Source organism: Scyliorhinus canicula, chromosome 16, assembly GCF_902713615.1.
Source record: "Scyliorhinus canicula chromosome 16, sScyCan1.1, whole genome shotgun sequence".
Lineage (NCBI taxonomy): Eukaryota > Metazoa > Chordata > Chondrichthyes > Carcharhiniformes > Scyliorhinidae > Scyliorhinus > Scyliorhinus canicula.
This window is the reverse complement of record NC_052161.1, coordinates 112143543-112162593: the sequence shown is the minus strand read 5'-3', so window position 1 is coordinate 112162593 and position 19051 is coordinate 112143543. Positions and strand designations below refer to the sequence as shown.

Genomic DNA, 19051 nt, shown 5'->3' with positions numbered 1-19051 from the left:
GGCGGTGGCGAGCACAGTGGCGGAGGTGCGGGAGCAAGGCGAGGCGCTGAAGGAAGTGGAAGAGACATCACTGCAGCACAGTGATCAACTTACCTCAATGGGGAAGGAGATGCGGACGGTGATGGAGTTTAACAAGGATCTGCGAGGCAAAATGGAGGACCTGGAAAACAGATCCAGGCGACAGAATTTGAGGATTGTGGGGCTGCCCGAAGGAGTTGAAGGGCTGAGACCGACTGAGTATTTTGCCACGATGTTGGTGAAGCTATTTGGGGAGGGGGAGGAACCCTCCCGATATGAGCTGGATTGGGCTCATCGGTCGTGGAGGCCTGTATCAAAGGCGAGTGAGCCGTCAAGAGTAGTGACTCTCTGCTTCCGTAGGTACAGTGTAAAGGAGAATGTCCTGTTTTGGGCTAAGCAGAAGCGGGTGGTGCAGTGGGCTGGAGCTGGTATACGTGTATACCAGGACTTTACAGTGGAGCTGGCGAGGAGGCGGGCTGCCTTCAACCGGGTGAAGAGGGCACTGTTCATTAGCAAGGTGCAGTGCGGCATTGCATATCCAACGAAGCTGAGGGTGACCTACAAGTTCAAGGACTTTTATTTTGGGGCGGCGGAAGCAGCGGAGGAGTTTGCGAAGGCAGAATGACTGTGGCAGATTTGAGAAATGGTCATGTACCGCTGTAGCCTCATGATTGTATTTTTTCTTTTTTGTTTCACTGCGTGCTGGTGTATGCGCTATAGGAGCCAACGTTGTATATATTTGGACAGGGGAAGAAATGGGACTTACAGTCGGAATGAGTGTTCTTTGGGGTGTGGGTGTGTATGCGGGGTTTGTGTGCTAAAGTGGACTTCTGGGCTTTCCTAGGGCCGAGCAAGGGGAAAAGAGACCCGGGCGGGGGCCTCCACGCTGGCCTGTTTAAGCCGGCCAGTGAACTGGGGTGAGGTGGGGGGAGGGTCTGCGGCCATCGGAGCCTAGTAGAACAGGGTCCGAGGGGTCTGGCCGGGGTGGAAAGTTGGCGGGAAGGAACTGAGGTTGGGGGGAGGAGTTTTACAAGAAGTGGAGGGCAGGAGTTGGGGAGGGGGGGTTTACAACTCGTGGGTGTAATTTACAGTACTCTTTCGGAGGTTGAATGGCATTGAGTGTCGTCGGGGGGGGGGGGGGGCACTCTAAAAGTTAATGGTGACCATCAGCGATTCCGTACTCCTTTCTCTTTTTCGCCTTTATTGTATTTTTCACCGTGGGAGGGTTTGTTTTATTTGATGCATATATTGACAGGTGGGCTATTGGGTGGGGTGGTGGGAGGATTTGATCGTTGTTGATGTTAAGGGTATTGACTTTGTATTTGGTACCATTTACTGCTTGTTGGTGGGATGTAAATTTTGAAGGAAAATGTGAAAATGGAGAATAAAAACATATTTAAAAAAATGATTGACAGCTCCTGGACCACATCTGAGGCAGTTAAGTGCTCTCACTTCCTCTTTTTCTCTGCAGCGGTCAGAACAGAGAGGAGACAGACTCTTCCGGGTAGGAGACCTGGGGCGGAATTCTCCGACCCCCCACAGGGTCGGGGAATCGCCCGGAACCGGCGTAAATCCCGCCTCCGCCGTGGCCGGAATTCTCCGCCACCCGGGAATCGGCGGGAGCGGGAATCACACCCCGCCGATTGGCGTGCCCCCCGCGCTGATCGGCGTGCCCCCCGCGGCGACTCTTCTGCCTGTGATGGGCCGATGTCCCGCCGCTGACAGGCCAATCCCGCCAACGTGGTTTAAACCACCTCTGTGCCGGCGTGATTGGGCCCCCGGGGTCCTGAGGGGGGCGCGAGGTGATCGGACGCCGGGGGTGCCCCCATAGTGGCCTGGCCTGCGATCGGGGCCCACCAATCGGCGGATGGGCCAGTGCCGTGGGGGCACTCTTTTTCTTTAGCCGCCGCCACGGCCTCCACCATGGCAGTGGCGGAAGAGACCCCCTCCACCACGCATGCGCCGGTGGTGACGTCAGTGGCCGCTGACGCTCCGGCGCATGCACGAACCGGCGAAGGCCTTTCAGCCAGCCCCGACGCTGGGCGGAGTAGCGGAAGCCACTCCGGCACGGGCCTAGCCCCTAAAGGTGCGAGAAATTCCGCACCTTTGGGGAGGCGCGACGCCGGAGTGGTTGGTGCCTCTCTGCTACGCTGGGACCCCCCGCCCCGCCGGGTAGGGGAGAATTTCGCCCCAGGTTCTGGTCCATATTTTCACTTCAGGTGCACCTTGGTTTGCGGGATGGGTTGTGGCCCAGATGGGGCCAGTGTTGGGGAAGACCATCAGAATGGACATTGATCAATTGAGGAGCCAGGTCCAGGCAATCCTTAACTTAAGAGTTGACTATGCCCACCAGTATCGTGAACACTCCTGTAACTCCGTCTGGCCAAAGGGAGCCAGGGGCTCCTGAATCTACTCAACCAGCTTCACCCGTCGATGCTGGCTCACCTGTTGTTGAGGTTGTGCCTATGGAGGTGACACCGACTGTTGACAATTCGATTTCCCAGAAGGGTCTGAGCCTGTGGCAGGGCTCCAGAGCTCCAGAAGGATCCAAAGGCCTCTGGACTGAATGACTCTTAGACGGGTTCTCTTTCCCCTGTTGTCTCTAATAACATTTGTAACTTCTGGAAATATGTTTTGGGTTAGTTGTTGTCTGGGACTTAATATGGGAGGAGGGATGTGGTAGCGTGGCCCCTTTAGGGGGGCTGGCTCCAGGGGTCTCGTGACCGGCTCGGGTCCAATTGCGCTGGAGTACTCACGCCCAGGCCAATAGGAAGTTTGTGCAGGGCCCTGTGAGCAGGACCCTGGGCAGTGTGAACCCTGGAGCTCTGTGCTTGTTATCTAACTGCCTTTGTCTTTCATCAGTAAACCCCTTTGTTGACTAATAATAATCTTTATTGTCACAAGTAGGCTTACATTAACACTGCAATTAAGTTACTGTGAAAAACCTCTAGTCGCCACATTCCGGTGCCTGCTCGGGTACATGGAGGGAAAATTCAGAATGTCCAAATTACCTCATAGCACGTCTTTCGGGACTTATGGGAGGAAACCGGAGCACCCAGAGGAAATCCACGCAGACACAGGGAGAACGTGCAGACTCCGCACAGGCAGTGACCCAAACTGGAATAGAGCCTGGGACCCTGGTGCTGTGAAGAAACATTGCTGATCACTGTGCTACCATGCTGGAAGCCGTACTACTGGAAGCCTCCAGTGTATGTCTCAAGCCACCACACTCTGCATTAGCTTTTCTATTAAATTATGGCACAATTCAAATTAAATATAATTAACATTGAGATTTGCAAACTCTGCAGGAGCTTTTTATGTTCTTCCCTTTCTAAAACATTAACTTTATACGTCCACAAGATTGGACAATGCCTTACACAATTGCAAACTAAGTGTTATGTTTCACATTGAAACGCAGAAAATTCAATATGAAAATCACCAATGCCTCAATGACGGACATGCATAATTTACCTAATAATACAAATTGTCCAACCGGATTAAATTCAATAAAATGCTGTAAAATGGAAGTGACTTATTATTGATTTTGGTGGACAAACAAAGGGCAAAATCGATAGCAGGAATGCTGCAATGTATTGCCGATTAATGGATCTCCCATTTTTAGCTAATGGTATCACTGAGGTGGTAGCAAGCCACGTTAACTGTAAGGTTGGCTGCTTGGTAAGTCAGTCCTCAGTCAGCGTTTTCTTGGCTTCAGTCAAAGACAGATAAATAAACTCATTGCTATCCTGTGACTTGTACTGCAAAATGCCCATTTTGGACATTCAGGGAAGGAAAGCACGGTAGCATAGTGGTTAGCATCAATGCTTCACAGCTCCAGGGTCCCAGGTTCGGTTCCCGGCTGGGTCACTGTCTGTGCGGAGTCTGCTCGTCCTCCCCGTGTGTGCGTGGGTTTCCTCCGGGTGCTCCGGTTTCCTCCCACAGTCCAAAGATGTGTGGGTTAGGTGGATTGGCCATGCTAAATTGCCCGTAGTGTCCTAAGAAGTAGGGTTAAGGAGGAGTTGTTGGGTTCCAGGTATAGGGTGGATACGTGAGTTTGAGTAGGGTGATCATTGCTCGGCACAACATCGAGGGCCGAAGGGCCTGTTCTGTGCTGTACTGTTCTAAAAAAAAAAGAAAGGCATTATTGTGACTACCCCATGGTCAAATAATCAGGCATCTCCAAGCTCATATGTGGCACAGTGGTTAGCACTGCTGCCTCACAGCACCAGGGACCTGGGTTCAATTCCGGCCTTGGGTGACTGTCAATGTGAAGTTTGCATGTTCACCCCGTGTCTGCATCAGTTCCCTCGGGGTGCTCCGATTTCCTCGTAGTCCAAAGATGTGCAGGTTAGCAGGATTGGACACGCTAAAATGGCCCCTTAGTGTCCAAAGATGTGCAGGTTAGGTAGGGTTAAGGAGATAGATAGGGTGTGGGAGTGGACCTTGGTGGGAGCTCTTTCAGAGGGTCGGTGCCGACTCGATGGGCCAAAAGGCCTCCTTCTGCACTGCAGGAATTCTATGAATTCTCACAGAAGATGCAAAGCCACGAGGCTGAGGTGCTGGGGCCTGTGGAGAGGTGACAAATTGGAAAATAAATTGAAGTGCCTGACAGAAAAGCTCTAACTATAGCGTGTGACAGCACAAAGGCTGATTGACCCATCAGGCATGCTTTCGTCCACATAAGCTTCGCAGGCCTACCATTTCCTGGGAATTGTCACAGCAATTTCATCAAAATAGCAAGGGAAATTCCAATTTTTGGACTTCCACCACACTTCTGGTCAAACTTGTGGCAGAGTGAAAGCATGTCTCAGGAAAGCCACTCCCAATCTCCGGCATACCCCATTCGAAAATTTTGTTTCCCTTTTCTCAAATAACAATCCAATTCACTTCTGAAACAATGCATGGATTCTCCGTCACGCGGGTGGAGACTTCCATCTTCTGACCACCTTCCATCAGTGACAGACTGTCTCCTGCTGCTCATCAAGCTCAGCAACTTTGAGCTTGAGTGAATGAAGCTGCAAATTCTTCCCGTGATATTGTTTGCACTGGATTTAAAAAAAACATATTCCATTGTCAGGGATACAAAGACAACGTGCAGGATGGACAGGACAAGCCCTTAATCCATCTCCTTGCTCTCTCCAAAACCAAATTCAAATTCAAATTGAATCCAATCCATGGTCCCCACGAAAGAGACAAACTAGATCCAAGCTGACAAGAACAGGCATTACACCTGATCCCGGACTTGATCCTAGTCAGTGCTGGATGGGTGCCCAAAGCAACTAGGAACTTCCAAACTCCAAAAAGATTCACACAAGGGTCACAGCAGTCTTCTTATTGTGACCATTTTACACCATACTAAACATCATAATATAACATTTGGAACTAATCGTATACAGCGTAAAACTTTAATGGCTTACCCCAGTTTAGAGCAAATCTCCACATTCTCTCACCTTGATTTTCTCGCACTTATTTAATGCAAATTTTGCAAACTCAAGACAGCACAATTCAACACCTCAGTACGACATACAAACCTTCACAAAGAGGGACACAAACAAAAGATTTACGTTTCATAGAATCCCTACAGTGCAGAAGGAGGCCATTCGGCCCATTGAGTCTGCACTGACCCATTGAAAGGGCACGTTACCCATGTCCACTCCGCCCTATCCCCATAGCCTCATAACTTAACCTGCACATCTCTGGACTTTAAGGGGCAATTTGTCATGGCCAATCCACCAAACCCGCACATCTTTGGATTGTGGGAGGAAGCCGGAGCACCGGGAGGAAAACCACGCAGACACTGGGAGGAGGTACAAACAACACACAGGCAGTCACCCAAGGTCGGAATCAAACCCCGTTTCCTGGCACTGTTAGGCAGTAGTGCCTGCCACCATGTCGCCCCTTAGAATCCCTACACTGCAGAATGACACTATTCGGCCCGTCAAGTCTGCACCAACCCTACGAGAAAGCACTCTACCTAGGCACACACCCGCCCTAACTCAGTAACCCTACCTAACAGGGGCAGCAGGGTAGCATGGTGGTTAGCATAAATGCTTCACAGCTCCAGGGTCCCAGGTTCGATTCCCGGCTGGGTCACTGTCTGTGTGGAGTCTGCACGTCCTCCCCCTGTGTGCATGAGTTTCCTCCGGGTGCTCCGGTTTCCTCCCACAGTCCAAAGATGTGCGGGTTAGGTGGATTGGCCATGCTAAATTGCCCGTAGTGTCCTAATAAAAGTAAGGTTAAGGGGGGGGTTGTTGGGTTACGGGTATAGGGTGGATACGTGGGTTTGAGTAGGGTGATCATGGCTCGGCACAACATTGAGGGCCAAAGGGCCTGTTCTGTGCTGTACTGTTCTATGTTCTATGTTCTAACCTGCACAACCCTGGACACTAAGGGGCAATTTAGCATGGCCAATCCACCTAACCTTCACATCTTTCGTGACTGAGAGGAAACAGAAGCACCAGGCGGAAACGCACGGGGAGAAAATGCAAACTCCACACAGACTGTCACCCAAGGCTGGAACTGAGCCAGATCTCTGATGCTGTGAAGCAGCAGTGCTAACCACTGTACCACAGTGCTGCCTTTTCATAGCATTTCTCATAACGACTAGACCTCTCAAAGTAGTTTACAGCCAATGAATTGCTTGTGAATTGTAGTCACTGCTGGAAACAACACAGCCCATTTGCACACAGCAAGCTCCCACTGAATCAATGTCATAACAACATGATAATCTACTTTTGTGGTGCCGATTGAGTGACAAATGCAAGGCTTTCTTACGTTTTTAGCGGAATGACATCTTGCCCATGGTTAGATCCAGCCCAAAGGGCCCACAGAAGCATGATTGTTTAATCAATATCTCCTCTCTCACGAGCTGTAAAGTAACCAACCAGAATGGCAACCGAAGCTTTATTTCAAAATGCCTTAAGCAACGAGATCTTCCTATGGCCTAAAGAGAAAAGGCACTGAGCCGATCAGCTCAGACCTTTGTACCTGCTGGGTTCCTAACCCTGCCACAAAATTTGGTATCGGAAGGTCATACCAGCACAGAAGGACGCCATTTAGTCCATTGACGTGTGTGGCATGGCAATTGAAAAACATGTTTAACCATCTGGCATGTTTATTATTTGTTATCCAGTGATGCAATGCTAAAAAACAAATTAACCTGCTGTGCATGATGAGTAGCAATATATAATAATGGCCATGAACACACTATCTGGGTTACACAGGAATGCAAATGCCCTTGCGGGTAACAGGCATCAAACAAGGAGTTTGATACCAGGCATTTTTGTGAGCAACATATTTGCAAACTCAATCTGAGACACTTGACAGATATGACACAGGATATGGGCACTCAGCCTTTCATACATAAATGCAGTTTCGCAAAATGATTTAATTAAGTTTAAAGAGGTGGCCTCACAATCAGAACCATTCATATCGCGAATCATTCCAAAGTGGCCACTTGCCTGGTAATTTTCTTGAGATCAAATATTTCTGTCCAACCAGAGGAAACTCATGAATCATTAACAGCAGCAGCATGGGTGTCGCACTGCTGCCTCACGGCGCCGAGGACATAGGTTCCATCCCAGCCCCGGGTCACTGTGTGGAGTTTGCACATTCTCCCTGCGTGGGGCTCAAAAAGATGTGCAGGGTAGGTGAATCAGCCACGCTAAATTGCCCTTCAATTGGAAAAAAAATTGGGCACTCTAAATTTATTTTTAAAAAATGATTCACTTCTAATGTGGTAACATGTATAAATGAGGTCTTGCAGCGTAGTGGGTGGAACCCCTAACAAGAGCTAGATGCTTCTGGTTCAAATCTCACCGCAGGACATGATGGCCAAGGAAGGTGGGTTCATAACACATTAAAACAGGTTGAGTATCAACCTGCAAATTCTTCCAAATGCACCAGTCGCGGGCGGTAAGAGCAGGAGACACTCCTGGTCAGCCATGCTTGACGTGGAGTGGTACCACCCTGGCGAAAGACTAGCTACCTGTTCCGGCGATTACTGGTGATGGTAACAGGCAGAAAGTCTTCCCCAGTGCACCACTAGGTGTGGGAAGAAACTGGAATGGAACATATATAAACCAGGGCAAATTTTTTCTCCTTTGTGAGAGATTTTTGAAATCCCTCCACTTCATACCTTCTCTCACACTGCTTTTGGCGTCTTCTCAAAATTTACCTATTTGACTATTCCTTCGGTCATCCAAGTCCATCACTTCGGGCAGTGCCTGTTTCAGTTTACCATACTTTGTAACATTATCCGACAGTCCTTTAAACACGACCTTGACAAATTCTTCAGATAAAAGGACATTTCTGGCAGGATGGACAAATTGCCCCTTAAATGTATTTTGTGAATTACCTAATTCACTTCTTTCCAATTAAGGGGCACTTTAACTTGGCCAATCCACCTAGCCTGCACATCTTTGGGTTGTGGGGGTGAAACCCATGCAGCCATGGGGGGATAATATGCAAACTCCACACGGACAGTGACCCGGGGCCGGGATGGAACCCTCATTAGATGTGGTCGTGAAGAGTTAAAGGACGCGGTCTCCTCTGAGTTTTAGACAGAGGTTTCATGCGTCGTCTCTGTATTGACTGCAGTTTCATTTTCTCCTTCTACATAGAGATTGTGTGGTTCTATGATGGGTAGATGGTGTATAAATCTTCGCCATTGTCTGGATGTCTTTTGCCCACCCTTTCCTTTTATATATTCTAACGCCCTTGTCAAAGGGCAAAGTATGAATCCATGTTCGTTGCTGTGTATCACAGACTTCCCATAGCAGATAGCAAGGATCAGGGCATCTTTTAAACAGATGGAACCTTTATTCAGGAACACATGAAGCAATGAGACAATTTTCAAGTGAATAAACCCTACAGTAAGTGGAACATCCAGACCTTGATAAAGAAAAACATTAAAATAAAAATATCTTATGATGTGCAATGGCAGGATGGATAATTTCTCCCTCAGCTCCTTGACGATCTTTCACGTTAAATCCAATATGACTGCTAGGATCATCGCTAAGGCGAGTTTGACACTTTTGTTGCATGATGATGCACCTGAAATCAGAATCAAAATTCATTTTCTTGGCTTATTGCATTATTAGATGGCCAGGCAGTGTGGATAAAATAAATTGACAACCATAGGCAGATTTAATAAAGAACATCGTCTGACCTTGCTTTGATTTTCAATTCTTACTGACATAACTCAACCTTATTTACTTCAGCTATTTCCATCAAACTCTAAGCGGGCCACCCTTGGGGTTGCTCCTAACAATCTGACATGCACATTATATTATATATAATAGGGCAGCACGGTGGCCTAGTGGTTAGCACAACCGCCTCTCGGCGCTGAGGTCCCAGGTTCGATCCCGGCTCTGGGTCACTGTCCGTGTGGAGTTTGCACATTCTCCCCGTGTCTGCGTGGGTTTCGCCCCCACAACCCAAAAATGTGCAGAGTAGGTGGATTGGCCGCGCTAAGTTGCCCCTTAATTGGAAAAAATAATTGGGTAATCTAAATTTAAAAAAAAAAATATTATATATAATAACCCATATTATAAAGGAAAAGGGGAAAGAGGGTTCATATTTTGATGGTCTTCTCTAGAGAGGCGTATAATGAAATGAAAATGAAAATATAAGGACTGGTTTGAGGAAAATTCATACCATGAGATTCTCTTAAGGTTAATGTGCAGGTTCAGTAGGCAGTTAGGAAGGCAAATGCAATGTTAGCATTCATATTGAGAGGGCTAGAATACAAGAACGGATGTACTTCTGAGGCTATATAAGGCTCGGGTCAGACCCCATTTGGAGTATTGTGAGCAGTTTTGGCCCCGTATCTAAGGAAGGATGTGCAGGCTTAGAAAGCGTCCAGAGGAGGTTCACAAGAATGATCCTTGGAATGAAGAAATTGTCGTATGAGCAACGGTTGAGAACTCTGGGTCTGTACTCTTCGGAGTTTAGAAGGATGAGGGGGGATGTTATTGAATCTTGCAGGATACTGCGTGGCCTGGATAGAGTGGACGTGGAGAGAATGTTTCCACGTGTAGGAAAAACTAGAAGCAGAGGACACAATCTCAGGCTAAAGAGACGATCCTTTAAAACAGAGATGAGGAGGATTTCTTCAGACAGAGGGTGGTGAATCTGTGGAACTCTTTGCCGCAGAAGGCTGTGGAGGCAAAATCACTGAGTGTCTTTAAAACAGAGATAGGTATGTTTTTGATCAATAATGGGATCAAGGGTTATGGGACGAAGGCCGGAGAATGTGGATTAGAAAAATATCAGCCATTATTGAATGGGCTTGATGGGCCGATGGGGCCTAATTCTGCTCCTATGACTTATGGTCTTATGAGGGATTTTGTATAACATGGACTGTCCCTTTAAGGCACTTATACAGTTCAACTAAAATCTGATTGGACTGTTCAACTGCTCTCCCTGACCAGTTGAGATGAATGATCTCAGATAAATTAAACTGTTGCTACTTTTTGTTAAAATGTAATCAAATAATTTGACTTCTCATAATAATAACATTGATCTTTATTAAGATCATAAGTAGGCTTACATTAACACAGCAATGATGTTACTGTGAAAAGCCCCTAGTCGCCACATTCCGGCGCCTGTTTGGGTACACAGAGGGAGAATTCAGAATGTCAAAATTACCAAACAGCGCTGTCTTTCAGGACTTGTGGGAGGAAACCGGAGCACCCGGAGGAAACCCACGTAGACACGGGGAGAATGTGCAGACTCCACGCAGACAGTGACCCAAGCTGGGAATCAAACCTGGGACCCTGGCGCAGTGAAGCAACGGTGCTAACCATTCTGCTACCGATCATGGCTCAGTTCCCTCTCTACCCAATTGTGATTCTCTGCTGATTTAGGTACGTGATAGCTGAGCTAACCAGGAGCGACAATTACAATTTGCATGCATGGCGAGTGAGTTCTGTCGTCCCACTGTAACATTATGGGGTTTATCTGATCGCGTTTAATTGGCTGTTTGTCACTCCTCTCGCACTGTGCTCCATGGTACTGGTTCCTTTGGGCTGTCTGTACATTGTTATGGTACAGTTATTTATTGCAATTCTCGATTTTAGAGCCACATGGAGAATTCAGGTAAAGACAAGCCGGGCAAGGTTGAATGATCTTCGTGGGCAGAAACAGACTGAAAGCCGAAGCAAGGGGTTTATGGTGCTTGGTCATGTCCCGCTAGTGTCATGTGAGAGTACCTTTAAGAAATGGGTGTTTATAAATGGGTGTGTATATAAGTATCTGTAGTGAGAGTACCTTTAAGAAATGGCTGTTTATTACTGCAGTGCGGTCAGAGAGTGGGTGGAGCTGGGCTGTCTGTCAGCTTTTTTACTTTCATTTTAGGCTGTTTGCTGCCGGCTGTGTTTTAGTTTCGTTTTCAGAGCTGGATAGCTGCAGTCACAGCCAGAAGGTATATTAGAGCCTCTCTGTTATCTAAAGACTGTAAATCGATCCTGGTGATTTAAAACTAATAACAGTAGTGACTTTAACCTGATGTGCTTCTGGTAAAAGGTGTTTTAATTCTGATGGATGTTTAAAGGAAAGCTTAATGGATTACTTAGTGTTGTATTCTTTGGGGGTTGTATTTGAATTAATGGTTGCTAAGATGTTCACTGTATGTTTTGAAAAGGTTAACTTGAGTTCATAGAATAAACATTGTTTTGCTTTAAAAAAATACTTTCCCATTTCTGCTTTACCACACCTGTAGAGTGGGTTGTGTGCTCCCTGTGCCACAATCTAGTAAAAGTTGTGGGTCAGGTGAACTCCATGATACACTTTGGGGTTCTCTAAACCCTGGCCCATAACACTAGTTTGAGGATCACGTAAGACAATGCACAATAAATACTATACCGAAAAAATACATGAGTGTATTTGGAATTATACAGCGCTGAGGTGGACCACTGATGTATGAACCGCCCAATGCATACAGCGCACAAATTACATTTGCGCCAATGCATCTGTTATGAGCAATGGAGACTATTTAAGCAAAGAAGAATGATTAATATCCATGGCTGTGACATTCAGCAGTAGAGCCAGAGTGGGCTCATGAATCACCTTTCCCTTCCCTACGCAATTATTCTGAGACCTCCAAATGTTTAAGTGTTGGGTAACTTTGCCCCCAAAAGCATCAGGTGCTAGATTCTCCAGTCCCCCAGCCATCTGTTTCACGGTGGCGCGCCATTCGCTGGTGGTGGGGTTCTTTCTTCCCATTGATGAATTGATTCCCAATTTCCCATTGAAACCACCCCATGCCGCCGGGAAACCCGAGGGCAGGGAGTACGCTCCCGGGGGCAGTTGAGAACCCCAACGGCCAGAGAATTCCGGTGGCTCAGGTCACTTTGTTTTGGTCACCAGTTTTTACATTTTGGATTTTGGACTTTAGATCAGATAAGTCGTCATTCCCCAGTGCCCAGCTCAGTTCTCCCTCCTGCGGAGATCCCCCACTTTGTCTCTGTCCTTGATCACTGAGGGTACAGGTTGAACCAGTGAGATCTGGGCTCAAATTGGAATTTGATCCAATTCCCCCCTATCCCACCCATCACTTGCCCGTAGCTCAGCTATTGATGGGACTCACACAGAATTTAAAAATAATTTTAAAAATGAATAAACTCACCACTTTTATCATCAGTGCCTTTAGGAATGCTTGGATTTTCTGAAAGATGAAAACGTAAAGCAAGTAAGGAGAACATATGCATATTGTTGAATGGGGAGGGCCAGTAATTAGTGTGAAGCAAGAGAGGACTATTTAAACAGTAGATGACTGTGCTCCCCGCTGGTTCACCATGAGACAGACACCTGGCCTGATCCTTCGTCTGATCTCAGTGATCGGGTATTGCAAATGGCCTTAGTGGGCCCGATGGTAGGGAGGAGGGAAGTTAACTGGGTTTCTTGGTCCCAACCACTATCCAGTGACTTCTTCAGAAAAATGTCCTTGCCTGGATGTTGAGTGAGAACAAGCAGTGTTTGGCGGTGATGCTGACTGAACAGTCTGCCAATTTATGCTAAAGCATTAAAGCCACTTGGGTGAGGCACCAAATAATTGCCATGGAATGGTAACCAGACAGAAGCCAGTGCTTCCAGGAGAAGAAGGCGGGGCAAAGATAAGATGCTGTTACGTTCAACCGCAGCCGGTATTATGTTCGCACTTACCGAAAATGATGAGCCTGGCATGAGTGTCTGTTGACCCCAGAGGGTTCTGGGTGGTACAACGGTACATGGACCCATTCAGCTCTGCCGGCACTCTCTCCAACACCAGCTCTTTCCCATCGTACTCAACACTTCCATCCAATAAACGCCCTCCCACTCTGGTCCACGTAAAGAGAGGTTCCGGAAAAACATCATTCTGTTAAGGCACAAAGTGCGGCAAATATCAAGTTGTCCTTAAATTCCTGAGATACAACGTTGCAGAAGCTTAAATCTTCCAAGAAGTTTGGGACGGTGGACACAAGAATGGAGGAATGTGTGGGTGAGAGTGTGGTGGTAACCACTGCACGAAGCAGAATTTCCTTACACTGATAGTTGGTTCCATATTCACAGAGCTTGTATCCCTTATCCTCCTATTTATAGCCTCAAAATAAGGGGAAGTAGATTTAGGACTGAGTTTAGGAGGAACTTCTTCACCCAAAGGGTTGTGAATCTATGGAATTCCTTGCCCAGTGAAGCAGTTGAGGCTCCTTCATTACATGTTTTTAAGGTAAAGATAGATAGTTTTTTGAAGAATAAAGGGATTAAGGGTTATGGTGTTCGGGCCGGAAAGCGGAGCTGAGTCCACAAAAGATCAGCCATGATCTAATTGAATGGCGGAGCAGGCTCGAGGGGCCAGATGGCCTACTCCTGCTCCTAGTTCTTATGTTCTTATCTTGCAGAGAGTGATATTCCAGCTGGATTCTACAGCTTTGGGGTGGCAATCTCATAGCTGTGATCAAACGTCCATCATTAAGGAGGCGCCATTGGGTTGAGTAATTGTTATTCCCTATTTTGCCATTAAAAATTCTGGAACTCCCAACCTAACGTCATTGTGCACCTTCAGCACATGGACTGTATCGATTGGAGAAGGCAGCCACCTACCATCATTGCAACAGGCCACATGGAGATGGGCAGCAAATGTTAGCCTTGCCAGCAATACCCCCACCCCAAGAATGTCTTCTCTTGCCCTCTATCACTGACCCTGCTGGAGTTAGTGAGATCAGTGGACGTGCACTTCACTTTCATGGGTCAGGCTGGTACAAGTACCAGATCAGGTGCATCTTTTGTGGTTGCATTCTCGAGGAACCTAGAAACCTGGCTATCCACCCTTGTGGTCGGAGGGGTGAGGGGCGGGTGGAAGGGTGGGGGGTGGGGGTATTTACCTGGGCCCTTCACTCACCCTTGAACTACTCAAATTGGTTCTAAGCAAAGGAACCAATCTGAAAGTTTATTTTTAAAGTGCCTCTTCAGAGAGAAGCTACAGGCATTCTTGTAACGGTTTATACATCTGACCTCATTGGCTGCTTCTGCAAGACTGAGTATCCTTCCATAGTGAGGAATCGCTAGGAACTGCCCTGGGCATGTCATCTGCCTTGTCAGGAAGTTATAGCCTCTATAAGGCTCTCTGGAGACTTGACATAACTGGGCTTCCACTATTTCGGAGACCAGTTGTAGCATTCGTATGTTTAAATCCAGCTCATAAATCTCCTTTTGTTGGCTTTGTTATTAAGTATGCTGCTTATTGTGTAACTTTTCTACACAAAACGGGGAAGTACCAGGTATGATACCATTTAACCATCTCCCTCCGATTCAGTAGTTCTCACTTCCTCCTCCAATTTTCAGAGGTTTGTTTCTCCCATTAACCTTCCTGCATTTATACCTCGTTAATAGAGGCGTGGTTAACTCAGCCTCTCGGCCAATCGGTCGAGAGGTACATGACCGACCAGGGCCAATGGTAAGCCGACGTTCTGGCCCAATGGCAGACGAGTATGCAGATCATATCACCACACCCTCCATTTGCATTGGCATTCTTCTCTCTCAGTTCGCACCAATGCACTCGGTCCCTACCTGCTCACACTGGCAATGTTGCCCTCTCGCCTGCCAGTATTTGGTGGTCCATCGCTCACCCTTGCATCTTTCCTCGCCTCTACTGACAACTGTCACCTACTCTCAGTTCGTGCTGACGCTCTCCTCCAGCTGAATTGCCATGCACTTGACCATTTCTGAAGTTGGAGCAGGCGAAAGAGTGCTGTCGACAGGCATCTCATTATAAAAGGGACATTGTATCTGGGCGAAAGTGACTACTTCGCATTTGTCTCTTGGGCGATGCACTACTGGACTTAAATGCCTGTCCTCCCTGGAACACAGGCCAACATTTTTGACGGACCGATGGAAATGTAAATGGCCTTCGACAACTGCAGTTAGGTGCACTGTTTTAATACTTGCACAGCAGCAAAGTGAATTCTGATCCGGATTTCCAATCTAACAAACTATGGCCGGGATTTGCATCTACAGTGAGTCATCCTGACGAGCAGCAGGAAATTGAAGAGGGAATGATGCAAATATTTGGTGCCCTGGGAAGCATTTGAGTGCACTCAATGTGGATCCCATGATCCATATGTTCATCGCTCTGTATGAAAAGCTTTCTCTGAATGTTGTATCTAACTCAGGCTGTCACAATTTCAAATGCATTCAGATTTGTTCCGCTGTCTTGGCTTACCATGAAGTGGTGCTCCAGATTTTTCTTCTCTATATTATTTCCCTGCTGCCTGCCCTCAAGGTCCCCTCCTGCAGACTAGCTTTGTGTGGAGGTTGTTCTATTTGTGTTGACTTCAGGTGCTCTGGAATCCACTCGCTTTATACTAGGGGCTGGATTTCAGGCAGCCAGCTGGCCACAGGTAAATACTCAAGTGAGGAATTACATTGTACATCTGGCTGTAGATCCTTGCCAAGACTGGAGAAGGCCCATACTGGACAGCAGTTGGGAAATCATCCTGGTAGTTTGGATGGAAAGGCCAGCTCGGATTTTTAGCTTGGCGCTGTCCTTATGCCAAGAACGGTGACAGGAAAATATACACCAGTGGTTGCTTACTCTGTCCACTGTTTTGCTCCAATTGGCCATAGAAAGAAGTGCTCCATCTCTGCTGCTACCATTCACATTGCAGCACTCGCATGCAATACCTGATAACTCTTGTGTCAGCCAGGGTCAGTGACTCTGCACCGTGTGACCTCCATCCCAATTCATCATGTTCCTTCTGCTCTGAGTTCGATGCCCTCCTGGCTTCCCTCGATTTCTCCCTCCAGAAGAAACTCTCCACTTACATTCACGGCCACCCCTTGACGTTGCCATCTCGCATCTCTATTCCCATGATGTCAGTCACAGGCAAGATCGTCTCTGCATGATACCTTCCTCATTTTGTTCTCCATTCACAACCCCCTTTCCAACTTTATTTCCTTTCGTGTCTGCCCCTCAGGAAAAAGAATCTCTCCAAATTTGCCTCAACTGCACTCTTAATATCGCAACAGAACCTCGGTTCAACAGGACATTCTTGAAGTTATTGATGTGCTTGACCACACTCGCATCTCCACCTTTGATGCCTTAGTCTCCATGAAAACCATTTCTCTTTCTCATCCTGACCTTCTTTTGGTATGGTCCTCACCCTCATTCTATGAAGCTAAGGGACATAGATTTGAACAGATATGATGGATAACTGTTTTAGCCATTCACTAAACCAGATCTGGCTGGGTCACATAAAGCACCATCAGGTCCTGCTCTTGTCTGTTCACTGATCCAACATAATCCTGGAACACAAGATAACCTTCTAGCTTATTTTCTCTGCTGCCAATATCTTCTCATAATCATCTCCTGTTTCCTCTGCCCTCACCTACAACAGCAAGTGGCGGATACTCATGGAGATACTGAGATTAAAGCCATGCAATTTATTGCATTCTTCCCTTCTCCTTTCCATTAGGCCAAACTCCCTCTGAAGTCCTGCTCCTCCCCGAGCCTTGAACTCACAACTTTCTCTAGTTTCTCTCCTATCTAACTTCATGCCCTCTCTGAGCTCCCTCAATCCTCTTCCCTAAACTACTGATCACCGAACTTCCCCTCCAAGCCCTCATGTAAGTCCTCAGGTTCTGGTCTCTCTCCTCTAAATCTAACATAGTCTGCCTGACCCTCAACTTCTTCAGCCAGGACTTCCGGTGGCGGCAATGAGGAGCTAAGCCGCACATTCGGCAGCTCCCGCTGAGAACGGACTTTGGGGCTCTTTTCAGGGCCCCCAACGGAGCTGTGGCGGCAAATCCCGACGTGGGAAGAGGTCAGGGGTTGACCCCAACGGTCCTATGGTCCGGACCAGGAGTGGGGTAAGGAGAAAACCGGAGAAAGCACCCCCGAAAAAGCGGGGGAAGGAAGACAAAATGGCGGCCGGCGGAGGCCTTGAGGAGCTGAGGCAGTGGGCCCAGGAGCAGCAGGCGACTCTGCTGCGCTGCTTCCAGGAGCTGAAGTTGGAGCTGCTGGAGTCGCTGAAGGTAACTAACAGGGAGCTGATGGAGACTCAGACAGCCCAGGGGGCTGCGATCCGGGAGCTGCAGCAGCAGGCCTCCAAAAGGGAGGACGAGGTCGTGGCCGTGGCGGGGAAGGTGGAGATGCACGAGGCGCTCCATAAAAGATGGCAGGAGCGGTTCGAGGAGCTGGACAACCGGTCGAGGAGGAAGAATTTGCAGATCCTGGGCCTCGCGGAGGGGCTGGAGGGGTCGGACCTAGTGGCCTATGTGGTGACTATGTTAAACTCGCTGATGGGGGCTGGGTCCTTCCAGGGGCCCCTGGAGTTAGAGGGGGCCCACAGAATTCTGGCTAGGAGGCCCAAGCCGAACGAGCCGCCGCGGGCGGTGTTGGTGTGGTTTCATTGGTTCGTGGATCGTGAGTGTGTGCTCCGATGGGCCAAGAAGGAGCGGAGCAGCAAGTGGGAGAACACGGAGGTGCGGATCTTCCAGGACTGGAGTGCGGAGGTGGCGAGGCGGAGGGCCGGGTTTAACCGGATGAAGGCGGTGCTCCATAGACGGAGTGTGAAGTTCGGCATGTTGCAGCCGGCGCGTCTGTGAGTCACCTATAAGGATCAGCACCATTATTTTGAGTCCCTGGAGGAGGCGTGGGCCTTCGTGCAGGCCGAGAAATTGGACTCAAACTGAGGGTCTAAGATGGGGGATGCTGTATAATACTGTATTTGTATTTGCTTGGTTTAATGTAAGATGTGTGTTGGCCTTAGGGTGGGTGGGGTGATGTTGATTTGTCTTTTCTATATGGGTTTTTCTGCAGGGGTCGGGTGGACGGGTTCGGGCAGAGGGATAAACGGGGAATTCGGGGAGCTGATGGGGGGGACTGACAATGGGAGTAGCCCTGGGGGAGGCGGGGCCAGGCAGGGCGAAAGCGCGGGCTTTCTGCGGGTTTCCCGCGCTGGGAGATGGTGGGCGCGGGGTCGGGGCTGAGAAGCGCGGGTCGTTGCGGGCTCTTTTCTTTTCCCGCGCAAAGAGCCGGGGGGGGGGGGGGGGGGGGGGGGGGGGGTGGGAGGACCCATTGACGGGCACGATGGAGGAGGCGTAGTCTCACGTGGGGAGGAGGCGGTGGTAGGGCGGGAGTCGCCGGGGTCAGCAGATGTTAGCTGGCTCACAGGAGTGCTATGGAGGGAGGGGAGCGGCTAGGAGGGGTCCTAGCCTGGGGGGGGGGGGGGGGGGGGGGGGGGGGGTACCGGGTTGCTGCTGAAATGGTCAGGAAGGAGCTGGAGGACGTAGGGGCTTCTGGAGGGGGGGAGTTGCCGCCGTGGGAAACTGGCAGAGCGGGGGACGCTGGCCGGGGGTGGGCAAGGGATGGGGTATGGCTAATCGGCAGGGGAGGGGGGCAGGGAGCCCTCTGATCCGGCTGATAACCTGGAATGTGAGGGGGCTGAATGGGCCGGTCAAACGGGCCCGGGTATTTGCGCACCTGAAGGGGCTGAAGGCGGATGTGGCCATGCTCCAGGAGACACACCTGAGAGTGGCGGACCAGGTTCGGCTG

At 48.8% G+C, this 19051-nt stretch overlaps 1 protein-coding gene across 1 annotated transcript in view; it reads right to left on the bottom strand.

Moving 5' to 3' along the window:
- Positions 1 to 8815: 8815 nt before the first annotated feature.
- The window catches only part of igsf21a (immunoglobin superfamily, member 21a), a 337456-nt gene continuing 327220 nt past the window's right edge, over positions 8816 to 19051 (bottom strand). The window contains exons 8-10 of the mRNA XM_038822152.1: positions 13183 to 13375; positions 12647 to 12685; positions 8816 to 9072 (exon numbers count right to left, since the gene is read on the bottom strand). Of these exons, the coding sequence (XP_038678080.1) occupies positions 8999 to 9072; positions 12647 to 12685; positions 13183 to 13375 (306 nt within the window). The 3' untranslated portion in view covers positions 8816 to 8998. The remainder of the gene's footprint in view (positions 9073 to 12646; positions 12686 to 13182; positions 13376 to 19051) is intronic.